This window comes from Merops nubicus, unplaced genomic scaffold, assembly GCF_000691845.1.
Source record: "Merops nubicus isolate BGI_N331 unplaced genomic scaffold, ASM69184v1 scaffold2082, whole genome shotgun sequence".
NCBI classification, from domain to species: domain Eukaryota; kingdom Metazoa; phylum Chordata; class Aves; order Coraciiformes; family Meropidae; genus Merops; species Merops nubicus.
In genome coordinates this window covers 26,191-40,869 of record NW_008592666.1, presented here as the reverse complement: position 1 = coordinate 40,869, position 14,679 = coordinate 26,191, and the positions used below count along the sequence as shown (strand labels likewise).

Genomic DNA, 14,679 nt, shown 5'->3' with positions numbered 1-14,679 from the left:
CGTGGCCAGCAAAACCACACATTTTTTAAGTACTGCTGTAAGCCTGTGGTCAGATTCAGCTTAAAGCAAAATGTCAAACTAACTGAAAGTCTGCCAGTTATTAAAGGTGAGATAAGATGATGTAGTATGTCGATATTTCCCCATTGAAAAGGCTGCCAGTAAGAGACAGAAGCAAAAGCTAAGTCTGGTTTGAATTTCCTTCAGTTCTTTTCATTTTTATCTCAATTTTCATTTAATGAAAAACTAGATTTGAGTAATTGTTCCAGACCATTTGATTATCCTGCTTTCTCTCCAAAATGCGAACTTGAACTATTTGACAGCATTTTAATAATTGCCTTTATGCTATCAAAGGTGGGAAACAAAATTTTTGTTAAATTTCAAGTACTACATTTTTCAGGTTAAAAACTTGTACTTCCAGTGCTTCCTCTTAAAATTTCATGACAGTGAGGTTCTGGCTTTGCAAAACATTTTAATTTTTATTTCTTTTAAATGCAAATCCAGCAAGCCAATGGTACATGCTTGCTAACAAGACTACTACTGCTCAGTGCTCCTCAGTTTTATCAATAGCAACCTTCCTGTCTGCCAACTGACAGATTTTACTTCACCACACTGCTCATTAATTTCCAAGTCAAAGGAGGCTCTAAAGACTTGAGCATAAGAGCAAACACTACAAATCCTGGCTAAAAGAAGTTTTCTTCTTTGGTATTTCTGTTTAGTGCTACTCTCCTTTCCTGCTTACACTCTTTAGAGTGGGAAATAGCCCACTGCATGCTGATTAACATTATTTATCTGCAAGTCTTTGCAGGAATTTTGATTTTGGCAACATTTTATGATATAAGCAGATGTCTGAGCCTCAGCGTACTTGTAAATTTTTTACAAAATATACGTGAAGGTTTTTGAGTATTCAAACAGCAGTCTTCAAGCAGTTTCCATGGTAGCTCCTATGAAATGCTCTGCAACTTCCAAGGAAAATATTTCCGTGAACAAATAAACTAGCTTTCAATTGAGTAGAAATATGGGTTTCTCATTGCTACAAATTTCCCCTTTTTCCTTCCAACAAAGCATTCACAATCACCTTTGGATAATTCCTTCTTGATAGCCAGGAAAAACTATTCTCTTCCAGCTGCCCTAGATTAGCTGACACTCTAAGACTATCTTCCAGTCTACAGTCAAAATCAAACTGAAATTTAACCAGCAGCATGATTTTTCCACTGATTAGTTACAAGAGCTGAGACAGTTTTTCTATTACCAAGGAAGATGGGTTATTTTCCTACTGTTGCTCTTTGAGACCTTGTAACCACGTTCCTTGTATATACAGGTATGTTTGGTACACATATTCTACCAGGTGGACAATTCTACCCTAAAATCCTCCCTTGGAGCATAGCCCAAGGCCAACCATTGTTACAGAACCAGGTAAGGCATGTTCCTTGCTCTCAGTTCCTTTCCAGTCAAGAATTCACTTTTCTCTCTAGGACTTTCACAAAGGCAAACAAGACAGATGTGGAGAGAAGGTACACGTAACAAACACATCTTAAGAAGAACTGGGTGGAAGGTAATCCATCTTACTTCTTCAACTGCTTCTCTGTACGTAGGGGTCACTGCAAGCTATACCCAGCAAACAAATGCCTGGCAGATCCCAGAATACTGAGTTAAGTAAAAGCAAACAAACTGCTCTCCCAAAGGTAGCATCACTTGAAGCTGCAGTAAGGCCAGAACATGAGGGGGCGGGAGGGCACTGAAGACAGACTGGAGCTCAGCGTCACAGCCTTGCAAATCACAACTGGCACGTTCCACAAAGAAACCATTGATTTTGCCTGACGTGCTTATGGCAAGAAGCTTCTTCTGAGCTATTTCACAACATGTTTTTCACTGCCAGCTATCCAGCGAAAAATCTAGTTGAAAACTCCTTAGATTGCTGAGCAATCAATATAAAGAGAAATGAGGGGACATTACAAAACATCTTAGTCTACCAAAACAAGAAGATAGGGCAGACCCAACATCTAGAATACTTGGAACAACTTTGGCTGCAGTCACACAGAGTCTTCAAACAATGTGGAGGCAAATCACATTCCTGTCTTAAACCAAGAGAGCATTCAAAGGCCAGACTCACCCTCAAATCAAACAACAGGCAAGTAAGGCCTGAAACTCTCACACTTGAGTAAAAATAACCATCTGAAGGCTGCATTTGTGGAAAAGGAAAACGTTGCCAGAACTTTGAACAGCTTTCCCATCAAAATGACAGAACAAGAACAAAAGTCCATGTGGAACCGAGTCCTCGTTATGAGAAAAACTCCTAATTAGACTTTTCAAAACCCTGCTAGGAGTAGTGCCTCTGGTGTCACATGGTGCCATGGGGTTCCAAGCGAGGCACATCCATGCTCTGCCTGTGAGAAAGGCTCCTGCTAGGTTACTAGAGTAACTAAAGACCAGAACCACCCCACTAGCTAAAAGGTCTTGGCAACTTAAGAGCATAGGTGAATTTTACACATCCCAAGCTCTGTGAGGAAATAAGGCTCAATTTCCAAGTATTAATCCCAAAACCTGCTAATTTCAAGACTAATGCTTTTTTTTTTTTCTTCTGTGAGAGAAGTTGTCCCTTACAGACAAGTCAAATAAGGAAACAATAGAGAACCCAAATAGGGAAAAAAAAAAACAACAGCCGCCTCAGTGTTTTTTGTTTTTTTTTTTTTAGTAAGAAACTATCAAAATCATTATGAGAAGTTGAGAAGTTCCTCTGTACCATAAGTTGCTAAAAGGCAGAAATTCAACAGAAATTCAAACTGTGAAGAAGGATGTTTAATGATGGTCATCACCATCACATTCAAATTCAACACTAACGAAATGGAACCTTTGCTTGTGACATAAAAGAGGATGCCTCTGCCAGAAAAAAGGACATTTTCTACTACAGAAAATAAAACTCTTAACCAGGGATAAAAAAGGAAGCCATGCACTAATAGCTACTAATAAGAAGTTAATCAGCAGTCAGAAAGGGACATCTAATATGAATATGTCAGGGCTGAAGTTTAAAAAAAGAAACAGTATAGGCACTCAAATATACTACAGTGGACCTTGACATCAAGAAGGAGTTGATAGATTAGCTGAGAAAAAACAAATACTAGGACTGATCCAATTCATTAAAAAAAAAAAAAAAAGGGAAAAAAATTATAAAGGTATGTGCAGAGAGAATGGGGTTCAGGTTTTCTCCTATGGATGCTGCCAAGGTGAAACTCTCCAGCTACCTGAGATTAAATGCATATTTGCATTCTGGACACCCCTGTGCAGCAAATGGGGACACTGAATTCAGACTGAACAACAACAACAAAAAGCTTCTATGATGATAGTGAAGAATGTTTTCTGAGACAAACTTGCTCTCTCAAAGTTGAGAAATCCTGTAGAATACTCAGGTGTAAACAGGACAAATCACTCCTGGTCTGCAAGTCACTTTCCATGAAGATTACATGACAAGAACCTATGAACTAAAGAACCTCAAACTGCATAGTGAAGGGCACATAAAGAGTATTAATAATTAATACCTGTTTCTAAAAATCAGCTTTAATAAGTTCTTGTAAGATAGTAGCATATTTGTAAAAGAGAACATATTTTGGGGAGGAGTTTCAAAAAAAAAAAAAGAAAAAGCAAGGGACTGATGAAGTATTGGGTCAGCTGGAAGAAAGGCTAGGAGAAATTCCATTTGTTTGCTGGTATTTCTACCTTCATCTGCAGTGGTATGTTCTCTTAATAACACAGGCTGTAACTGCTATAATGTCATCAGCAGAAGCTTATAAACATGATTGACAAGCCTCAGACGTTATTAATGTTTCATTCAAGTAGTTAAAATATAAGACTTGGACAAAGAACTGAATTAGGTTCCCACTCTTCATACAGGCTTAGCTGTATGGTACTGATCAAGTCCATGATCACAATTTGTTGACCTGTATAGTGCATATAAAGCACTTTTATTCTCACTAACTGTAAACCAACTGAGAATACTTTCCTCACAAGACTTCATTTTCTTAATTTTACATACTTAGGAACACAGGATTGGAAGACAGTTACTACTTCCTGGTTACTGGGTCAAGTCCCTTGCTGTTCCTATGGTACAATCCTGCTCTTAAACTAATCAAGCTATCTTGAAACTTGTTCCCCATCTCCAGTACTACAAGGTTTGTCAACAACTTTCCTCCATGTTGCCTAGTAACTGTCTTCAAATTTTCACACTTAATTTATTCACATCCAGTCTACATTAGATCTTGAGAAAATAAAAAAAACAAGTGAGCAAAAAGGCTAAGCAACTATCCCTTTCTCCAACAGTTGTCTAGAGACCTATCACAGACCTCCTCAGCTTTTGATTTGCTAGACCAAATAAACTTTTTAAGAGCTACCTCTTACAATATGCACTTTATTCCCCTAATCATTCAGTCTAAGATTATTACCATGAACACCACTTCTGCAAAGGTTTTGCTATTATGCAGGGATTTAGCCAGTCAGAAAGAAGTTTTGCTGCACATGATTCAGTAAAGAAAATAGCTTAGGGTGTGTTCTCCTCAAGAGTCAGTCTCTGAGTGAAGGAGCTGCTCTACATCCCTTTTTTGGGCCTACCCTTAAGAGATCCCATATGTTACAGTAGATCTGTCATCACTGTACATATGTGGGGATCTGTAGCATGTGAAGCTATAGCATTTCTAACAGCTCTTATAGTGAATCTTTTCTCTTGAGCTGCCAGCTAGGTACTACCCCCAAAGATGTTTGCTTGTCTTGGAATTCCACTAGAGAAATCCTGATCTGCAGAACCAAACCTGGATGGTTGACCCTGGGTTTCCAAGAGCATCCCTGTAAAATGTTCTTCACAAAAAAGTATACACATTTGATCTCTCTTGGTAAGGTTAAAAGGACCTTATATGAAAGAGATTTATTTTGTGATCAACGTAGAGATATCGAAAAGCAGCTTGTCTCAAAAACAAGCTCAGACTGAACTCTATCAAAAGGCTTGATGGTCACCCTGCCACTCTCTCTTCACTGGCCCCTTTGGGCTCTGTGTTACAGCTCTGATACAAAAGCAAGCCAATAACCAGATCCAGCTTCTTACTGGACCTCCTCAGCAGCTCGAGAGCAGAACAGTAGTCAGCTAAAGCACATACTCACAGAAGCTTCTGCAAGTATAACCTTGGAAGAAACTACCAGGACTAAGGAATTTGCATCAGTTCAGTCTAAATTGTGTCAGAATGGCAATTAAGGATATTGACATTCAGTATTTTCAGAAAAGAAATATTAAAATCGTAAAAATGTGAATTTCAGAACACTCTTTGAAATACTATTAAAGTTTTCTGTTCAGTGATCATTCATTCTGTTAGAACATTCCTCAATCTTCTATCTAGAATATTATATTTTTTGCCAAGTAATAAAATCTCAATGTTAAGGAAAGTAGGATGTTAATCCTTTAAATGATAAGGCAATGCAGAATAACAATTGTAGATTTAACAACCATTTAAATTGTTAAAATGAGAAGAAACGAGCCCAAATACGACCAAAAGATTTTAGAGATTTTAAACCCATCATACCTTCTATCACTTTTATCTGGAATCCATTTGCTACAAGCCTCGGATCTGACAAATAACTTGATCCACTGAAACTCGGGTAATCCTTCTGCATTTTATAAAGAGCAGCCATATACTGAGATCCACCAATAAGACTGGAAAAGAAACATATCCCCAAAGTGTTAAGAACTAAAATCCTTAATGTGAAAATTAAAACTGTGAGAAAAATACAGAACAAAGTAGTAAGTGATGAGAAGTGATCAAGATTTTTAAGAGTATTCTGAAAAAGCAATTTGTTTCAAGAAACAAAATCACAACTATCCACGTGTCTTAAAGAGTGACCAAGTTTAAGCATATAAAAAGAATTACATCAGCTGTTCTCTTATTCATGGGGGAAAGTCAGCTAGTGAAGCTGTGAAAATGCAAAGCATTTAATTTTCCTCTGGGGGAAGAAATTTTTCTTTGCTGTATTTCCAATGAAAGTGGTCAAAATTCATTTTTATTTCAACTGCATTATGACCAGGCTTGCTCATTACTGTAAAGTAACAGAGAAATCTGTTCTTACAGATAAATGAATGTACAAATAATCATGGAATTAGCAAACAGGGCGTCCCCAGAGTTTATTGTAAACAGTTATCAAACGACACTTGAAATAACATAGAAATTCTTCTCATTGTACTGTACCTGTCTGTTAACACAATTGGCTTGTCCAGTTTCTCTGCTGGAAGCTTATGATTCATCAGCAATCTTTTACACAACAGGGCTTCTTCCAATCTATATGGATTCAGCAACATGAGTTTTTTTTCAGTAGCAAATATCCACGCATCAGGACAACTCTGCCGACGGATGAGGAAAAGCTCGTGCTCGTCTGGACAGTTCCTCTCGTGCCTCTGAAGCTGAGGTCTACAGGAACTCAGAGAAAAAGGCACTGTCACAATTTTTGTAGGCTGTTCAGGTTTCCGCTTCTTTTCGGTTTGAGCATGAAATATCTTGTCAAGCTTTTGCTGGTCGGATGGGGAAGTCTTCAGCTTGGGCTTGTGTTTCTCTGCCTCTCTTGTTGGTCGGTGCGATGTCTGTCCTGTAGCTTTCTTGACCTCTCTGTTGTACCGTTCCAGGTCTTTAGCAGCTTTTATTTCGTAACTTGAAAGAGAAGACAAGCCAGTAGCATCATCAGATAAAAACGTCCAACCCCCAACTCCTAAAATACTAAAATAAAAGGCAAGGTAACCATTTCATCAGCCAAGAACAACTCCCGTGGTTCATTCAGTAGTCACATCAATAGCTCTCTGCTGTGATGGAGACGGAAGGATGTTGGGGACCGTGCCTGTATTACGTTACCCTTTGAAGATGATGAGTTGGAAATTTTCCTTCATCATGACAGCCAGCAAAAACTGAATTACTGAAGGGGGAGGAGTACACTGCATCATACAAAGAGCTACAGCAAGTTGCTGTTAACTTCAGTCCCAAAGACTGTGTTTAACCCTAATTTGCAGTCAGGTACAGCTTTGGAAGGTTTTGTCACAGGAACATCTAGTCCAATCCACAGTCATTTAAACTTCCAGAGCTCTACAGACTTCAAGTGGAGTCCATGCAGTTAGGTAAGAGCCTGGAGCCTAAATAACTTCATAACCTCAGGCTTTATTTAATATAAAGTAGTACACTTAATTTCAAATAGCCTCAAATTAGCCACATAAATAAAAAGTATGAGAAAAAAAAGATAGAAACAATTATCACAGAATTCTTTAACTAATAAACTTACTGATTTTTTAAAAAGTACTCAATAATGACCTACTTTAAATGCTGTCTAAATGATTAAAACATTACTACATAGTAAATCTCTACAATCTGAATGACTTCTTAATGAGTTTACAAGTGTCAGGAAGACAGATAAACTTTTATAGATGCCAGGTTTATGCTTGCCTACTGCAAATGAATTTAACTTATTTGAAGGTCAAAGGAGTGATTTGCTGAACTCCCTCTTTTTGCCCCTATATTCTGAGTTCCAGCAAGTAACTCCAACCAGTCAAATTTTCAATTAAAAAAAAAACCAAAACAACAAACTAGTACTATGATATGTAATATTGGAAAACAGTATTTTAGATGGTCATATTTATTTATTGCTACTTGCTGGAACAGTTTGATTCAATTATGTGTATGCATGCTGGAAAATTAAGGTCAACAAAAGGGTCACCATTTGCAATTAATTATGATGTGCTAGCATTCACATATGGTACCAATATTTAGTTAACTAAAAAAGTCAGCTTAAATGGTTTCTTGCAATAAATCATGTCCTAGAAAATATGGAGTAAATGTTAAGATAAAAAACATCTGCTCTTTTTAAAATGAATGGATGAAATCACTTGAATTTTTTTTTTTAAAAAATTCTGAATACATTTATAACTTTGACCACATCAATAAATACTTTGTTTTGAATAGACCCAACTGTAACGCAAGGTAACACAAAAAGTAAGCTGAGCTTTCAGTGTTACACTGACAATCCAAACCAAAAGCACTGCAGATAAAGTCCAACTTCCCTGTCATTTTAGGCTACTATCAGAAAAATTCTAGACATAGAAGTTTTGATTATGAGGGTTTTGCAAATTGATATACATTACCATCAGTGATTTGGCTCAGAATCAAAGAAAACAGCAGGGTTACAAACTACAAGGGAACACCTTTGCCTTTTCAAAAATCCTTCCACAGAGGCAAGTATAATTACCAAGTGCTACAAGAACAATTTCTTCTCTGCTTCCTGAATTAAGAACTCAGGATCCTTTCCTCAAGGTACAAAACCTAAAACCAAGGAAATTTGCAAAACTGAGTGTAAGAAAGACTAGATGATGTCTAGTTTCAAAGGCAGCTTTGACTTAACTAGAAAAATGGGTCCACGATTTATTATTTTCCCCTTGGACCTTAAATGAAATATTTAGTATATAATGAAAACTTTTTAATATGAAGTCTCAGACCTTGTAAGACAAAGAATCTGAATCTGACTATTTGAAGTAATCTCTGACTGGAAATGGCAACTTGCATACACACATTCGTACGTGTCCAGAACAGAGAGGCATCCCATCCTGAATGCAGCACATCTCAGCATAAGCTTTGAACATAATGAAACCAAATACACTATTACCATGGGTAAGTACTACATTCTACCCTCTGTTTTCTTTGCGAAGAGGAAGATAAAAAAAGCTTTTAATTGCTCCTATCAGCTCTTCAGTTTGCATCTGAAATGCATAGGTTTCAGGTGACTAGCACCGTTTCCTAGGAGTGGACAATATGGACATACCATTATGACTCAACCTACAAGAAACAGTATGGAAGGACTCATTTCAATTATTAATACCATTATTTGTGATTAATATTTGGCAGTATATGAATGAAGCTGGCTAGTGACACAATAAAATACAGTAAAAAAGATTTTTCCTGGAATTTTAAGCAAGCCTATTTACTCCAAAGAAAAAAGAGTTGCATGTAATGCACATACACACACACAAGCATGTGTGTGCATGCAAACTTCATCAGGCAATAAAAAGCTTCCATACATGAGCTAGCTACTGCTAGTCACCAATGACTGTCTGTGCTCTTAGCTGTCAACAGACAGCAAAGGCCACGCTACCCAAAGTGATGTTTCTCCCAAGGCAAAAATATGCTCATGAAGAATTACTGTAGACTGCTCAGAAGGTAATTTATTAGTCCCATGATAACGTGTGTGTAGTCCTGAATCTTTTCTACACCTTCAGGATAACTACTGCTCCACTGTCATGGCATGTGGAGGGACTTCTGTGTCTCCTCACAGAGCCTGATAGGCAAGAAATATTAGGGCTAGAAACATCCACAAGCTGTACTAAGTAAGAGCAGAGTGAGTGGAAGAAATCAAATCCTGGCTTTGCAAAGCAGGGGGACATGCCATGCTGCCAGCATGGACATGCATGGGAGCTTTCCTCTTCTATTAGAACCAAAGACCGTAACATTTGACATTCCGGTTGAGCAGTAAATGCTGGCTTGTTTGGAAAAGGCTATCCTATGTCACTGTCACACATCTGTTGGCTGCATCGCTCCCCAAAGGGATTTAAACTCATTTAGACCTGATGGAGGAGCCTCAGAGAGCAACAGAGATGCTGAAGCCAAGCACACCCATAGCAATATAAAGGTGTGGCTTTATCAGAGAAGGATGGATGATCAGAGCCCAGGAAAAGTGGTGTCTTGCCAGCAAACTTCCATGAAGTTGGAGGTGTAGTGTGCTCAGTACAAGTGTGGCACTTCGGCTGCCCTGTTGTATACACATCTGTTGTTACCTCTAGGTGGCCCAATTTATCCAGAGTATCTAGTAGGCAAGACTGATGTTCTCTGCCAGACGTACAACAGTTCTTCTGGATTGTTGCCTTGGAGGAAAAGATGTCTGCGTATCTTTTCCTATTGTTATTTTCTGAGGCAATTTTAAAAGAATAAAAGGAGAAAAGAAGAACACCAAAGCTGAGATGTATAGATACAACTAATGGCAAACGTTTCATTCACTTCAACATCCACGGGACCATACTGCATTCAATCTTCTATATGAGGAAAAGTTAACTACCAGAAGGTCTCCTTCCTGGACTAATACAAAGTTAATCTACGGGCACACTCTTAAACATAACAGTTGTAGCAGGAAAGCAACCATGAAATCTCAAAAGCTAAAGCAGAGCAAATTAAAATTTTCTGAAACAGCTGGCAGAACCTTTTGTTTATTTTCATTAAAGCATGAATATAATTGGAGTAGATTTCTACTATTACATTAATATTTCTGCTTATGCAGAGATGGACAACACACTTTCTCACATGAATGGTTCTGAGATCACAGCATGTTGTTTGCTTTATGAGCTTTAATTTAGGTAAATCAGAAGCTAGATAAAAAGGTTTTACTTAACTCTACTTAACTTTACTGAACTCTATAGCTGGTGTTCAGGACAATGGAGATGTTTTCAAACTGAGTCAAGAAATCAAGGGAAAAAAAGATCTATTAACAGTAACTCAATAGGTATAGCTCTCTTTCTTACCATTCTCCTAATCAAATATCTCAGTAGTGTTAAAATTATACTGTTCTGGCTAATATAACTTCCTTTTCAATAGTCTTTCTTAATTCTCTGTCCTGGCTTCCACAAGCTGAAGAAAACACATTTTCACTCCACTTCCGAAGAGTTTAATCTTCAGAACCAAAATTTCATTTCCTGAACTTTCTGCTATAAATCACAATATGCATTCAAGACATTACATGTAAAACTATTGAAGAACTAGTTCTACCCTCCTCATTTGTGTGATACCCTACAGTGGTTTACATTTTACAGCATTACAAACAAGATGTGGAAGGTTTGGTGTTTCTACATTTTAAAAGGTCTTAGAGCGTCTCAAAATCAGTTATTCTAATTCGCCTCTTACCATAATACAAGTTCCACATAAAGGACAACATATAGCTAGTATTTCAACTAATCCAACCTCTGCCCCAAAATAGGCTAAAATATTTCCCTTGCTTGCAGACAGATGTCAAAAACTCAGTGAAAATACATTTTAGAAAAATATGGAATTTAGCTACTGAAAGTATAATTTACAAAGAGATTTGGTTTTGACAGACACAGAATAAAATTCAGACTGTACCATACTCTCTGAACCAGTGCTGAAATAGCTGTTCAGGGGAAAAGGAAATTCCTTTTGTCATTTGATTGGGTTTTATAAATACAATTCTGAGGCAGCCTGAGTTGGGATATGTACTAAATTTAGAGGAAAAGTTTACCACATTTTCAAGTACTAAAGATCCTGAAAAAGTGTTCTCACTTTGTAGCAATAAAGAAGAACTGTTCACTGGAAAAGCTCTGGAGGAACTAGATGGTGCCTCATCCACCACCATGCTTTTCATTGACAGTGCATTGGGAGTGACAACATACAGGCAGCCCTTAGAAATCTGCAGGATTCAAACAGTACACTTTCTTGCCTATTACCTCTAAATAACAGTTCAGCAAAACTGCCCCTACTTAAACTGCTGCATGCATGCTACAGTAGCACAATGAGAAACTCAAATCAGTAGTGCAGATCTGCACGTAGCAGAAGATGACAAATTACAATACTGATGCTGACCTTGAAAAGCCAAAAATCATTTTCTGTTCTATTTTTTCCTAAATAACTGGGAAGGTAGCTTTTTTTTTTCATTCACTACAGGTGACTCATTGGTAACTACCAGATTTTGAATCGAGTCAGAGCGTGAAAACTTACTTCTTTTTTTCCTCTTCATTCAGATTCTTCCACTGCTCTTCAATTAGCAGCAGGATGTCCTCCATGCTGGTTTTTGGATTATCAGTTATCAGTTTTGGACGACATTCTTGAGTGAAAAATCCAATTGCAGACTTTGGTTTCCTTATTATTCTACTACTAATTAAATCATAAGCCGTCACATGTCCGAATTTATCACTTATCACATTTCCTTTCTTTATGCTTTGCTTTGAGATTTGTGGGTCATTGCTTTGTTCACCAGCACACTCATTTTGCTTATTAATTGTTCTTCCAACTTCAGGAATCAAGATTTTAACAGGTTCCAGGTTGTCTCCTAGATGGTTTTTAAATCCACTTCCCATACTCCAGTTATCAGCAGAGATTTCAGGTAAGTCTTTAGGGACTAAGGCTTCCTCATTTTTTTCTATTATTTCATCAATATGATCTGAGCTTGAAAGATGCTCATCAGCTTTCTTAGACTTGGGGTCCACAGGAACGCTGTTACTTTGAATATCAGTCACATTCTGTCCCTCCTCACACAATAAATTTAAGGAACTGTCAGAAAAGGCATCACTCTTGGAAGCCTCTTTTTTGTCCAGGTGACTACGTACATTATCACCACAAAATGTCTGATGATTTAAGCAGATCTCTGTGTTTTTTCCTGCTTGACAGTTTTGCACATCACTGCTGAATGAAAGGAATGAAGTATGAGCATGTAGATCATCGTTTCCAGATGGTCCCATTTCATTAACCACCACATCTGTTTGTTCTGTTCCACTAACAAACATGTCTTCTGAAGTAACATCTGTTTTATTACTTTCACCAGGGACTGTAGCAGGTAGTGGCCCATACACTGATTTCAACACATTTTCAACAGCAACTAAGACAGATTCCTGGAAAAAAAACCAAAACAAAACACCAAAACCAACCACATAAGAGCCACACACACAAGCACACTTGAAAATATAACTGGCAGATATTGGGAATACAGGACAATAAGCAAAGTGATCTTACTTAGAATTTTTCAGACAAATCAGGATAGATTACTGCATTTCAGTTTTTCACACATGCTCAAAAAGACTCTGAACTGTACACCTTTAGCCTCAAATAATTTGTGATAGGTATTCTGCTTCTCTGGTTATCACAAAACTAATTAACTGCTTTCTTTACAACAGGGTACTGACTGATTAAATCAGTACTAGGTAAAGCTATTCCCACTTAATATGGCATTAAAAACTTGTAGTCAGGACAGATACACCAAAAACATCCCACTTCACGTAAGCATATTTTTGTAGGTGCTTTTATAGTGCATGCTTCCAAGAGAGCTTTGCACTAAATGATGGAAATGAATAAGAAAGACAAAACCAAAACAAAACCCACAAACCGTTGCCTAACACCAAAGGCAAGTTTTAAGCTGTGTGAGAATTCTGTGTTAATCTTCATACAAATGACACTTAACAGGCAGTACATTTTACAAGATTAAGAGAGAAATACAAAACGTTTCAGTGAAGATGACGAACATACTACCTGTCTCTAACTACATTCACTCTGAATGTACCCCTGTATCCTTCTTTGTGTTCTTGCCACGCTTCTTTGTGTGGCACTGTTTTTCATATAAAGTGCTACTAAGTGAGAGTAAAATTGTGGAAATTTATCACTACACAGCCTCTAAAACACAGGTATTCATGGTCTAAATTTCATGTCTTGATAGTATGAAGAGGATATCCTGAAACTTAAGTGATGTCAACAATAACCTATACACATGATGGCAAACTGTTGCTTAGAGTGGAAACCAGTTCCTCCCTCAGCTCCACCTTAACGTAAGTGAGTTTTAAAAAAAGTGATTGCTTAGCATAATTATGAAGTTAAGCAAGAGATTTGTGTAGGGATGCACATCATAATTTAGCTTCTCTCACTATAAAGCCATCTGAAAAACAAAGTGATACAAGCATGTATCTGACAGCGTAAAAACGATCTTCGAAATCAACTGGGAATTAACTTCAAATAATCCTCCACTTATCCTCTTCAATACTTCACAAGACACTTTCATTTGAGACAAAGGCAAGCTATCATGTAAGTAAAAATAAAAAAAATCAGTGGCACTGTTTACCTTCAAACGTTTCAGTAGTCCCAGAAGCCTTTATTATGCTTACATAAGTAAAAGGCTAACAACTCTAACACAGATTAAAACCTTAGTTACCTTATAATGCAGCAAAACTTCAGTTTTATCAGGTGTTAAATTCACATCCACAGCAGAGGCAGGTACAGTAATATTCAAAAAGAAAATAGGATATAAACGAGAGCAGTCCTTGTGTGTCACCACACCGTAGTACTGTCGAATTAACTACAGATCAATTTAATAAAGAGACGTCAGTAAAGGCAATAAAATAGACACACAGGCACAGAAACAATACTTGACATTATAAAAGCATAACTGGTTTGTGTTGTTTTAGTTTTTTTTTAAATTAAAGGAATGCTAGAAAGGTCCTCATTGGTATACATGTATGCCAGAATAATCACCAAAAGAGCTATTACTGGTTGTTTCATGTCTCCACAGCTAAATCAAAAAGACAAAAAAAAAAGAACTAATTCTGACACTAATGGTAGCTGCTTTGACCTTCTGAATGAATGTATTGATCACACTTGGAAGAAAAGATATGTTTTAAAGAACATCTCTTTACATAGCATTCAAATACACAGATGTCTCTTTCAGACAAACTGTTTGAGAGAGTAGCACTTGCATTACAGACCTGCTCTTTCCCCAAAACAGGATGCATTTGTTCCTTTTTTAAACCAAATTATAAATTTACAGCTTTTCTCAAACTCTGCTTGCCCTATCTTCTCTATAATCCTCTCCAAGGCTCCTCCAAGACTACATTATTCAGTGGTTTCAGAATTTTTGCCT

General features: G+C 37.3%; 1 protein-coding gene across 3 annotated transcripts in view; it reads right to left on the bottom strand.

The window, feature by feature from the left end:
* Positions 1 to 14,679, bottom strand: part of PMS1 (PMS1 postmeiotic segregation increased 1 (S. cerevisiae)) — a 43,383-nt gene that overhangs the window by 4,841 nt on the left and 23,863 nt on the right. For 2 of the 3 annotated variants that reach the window (XM_008935201.1, XM_008935202.1), the window contains 4 exons: positions 13,975 to 14,118; positions 11,778 to 12,667; positions 6,219 to 6,674; positions 5,559 to 5,689 (listed from right to left, as the gene is read on the bottom strand). In XM_008935201.1, the coding sequence (XP_008933449.1) occupies positions 5,559 to 5,689; positions 6,219 to 6,674; positions 11,778 to 12,667; positions 13,975 to 14,118 (1,621 nt within the window). The remainder of the gene's footprint in view (positions 1 to 5,558; positions 5,690 to 6,218; positions 6,675 to 11,777; positions 12,668 to 13,974; positions 14,119 to 14,679) is intronic. The other variant, XM_008935203.1, reaches the window with a different exon arrangement.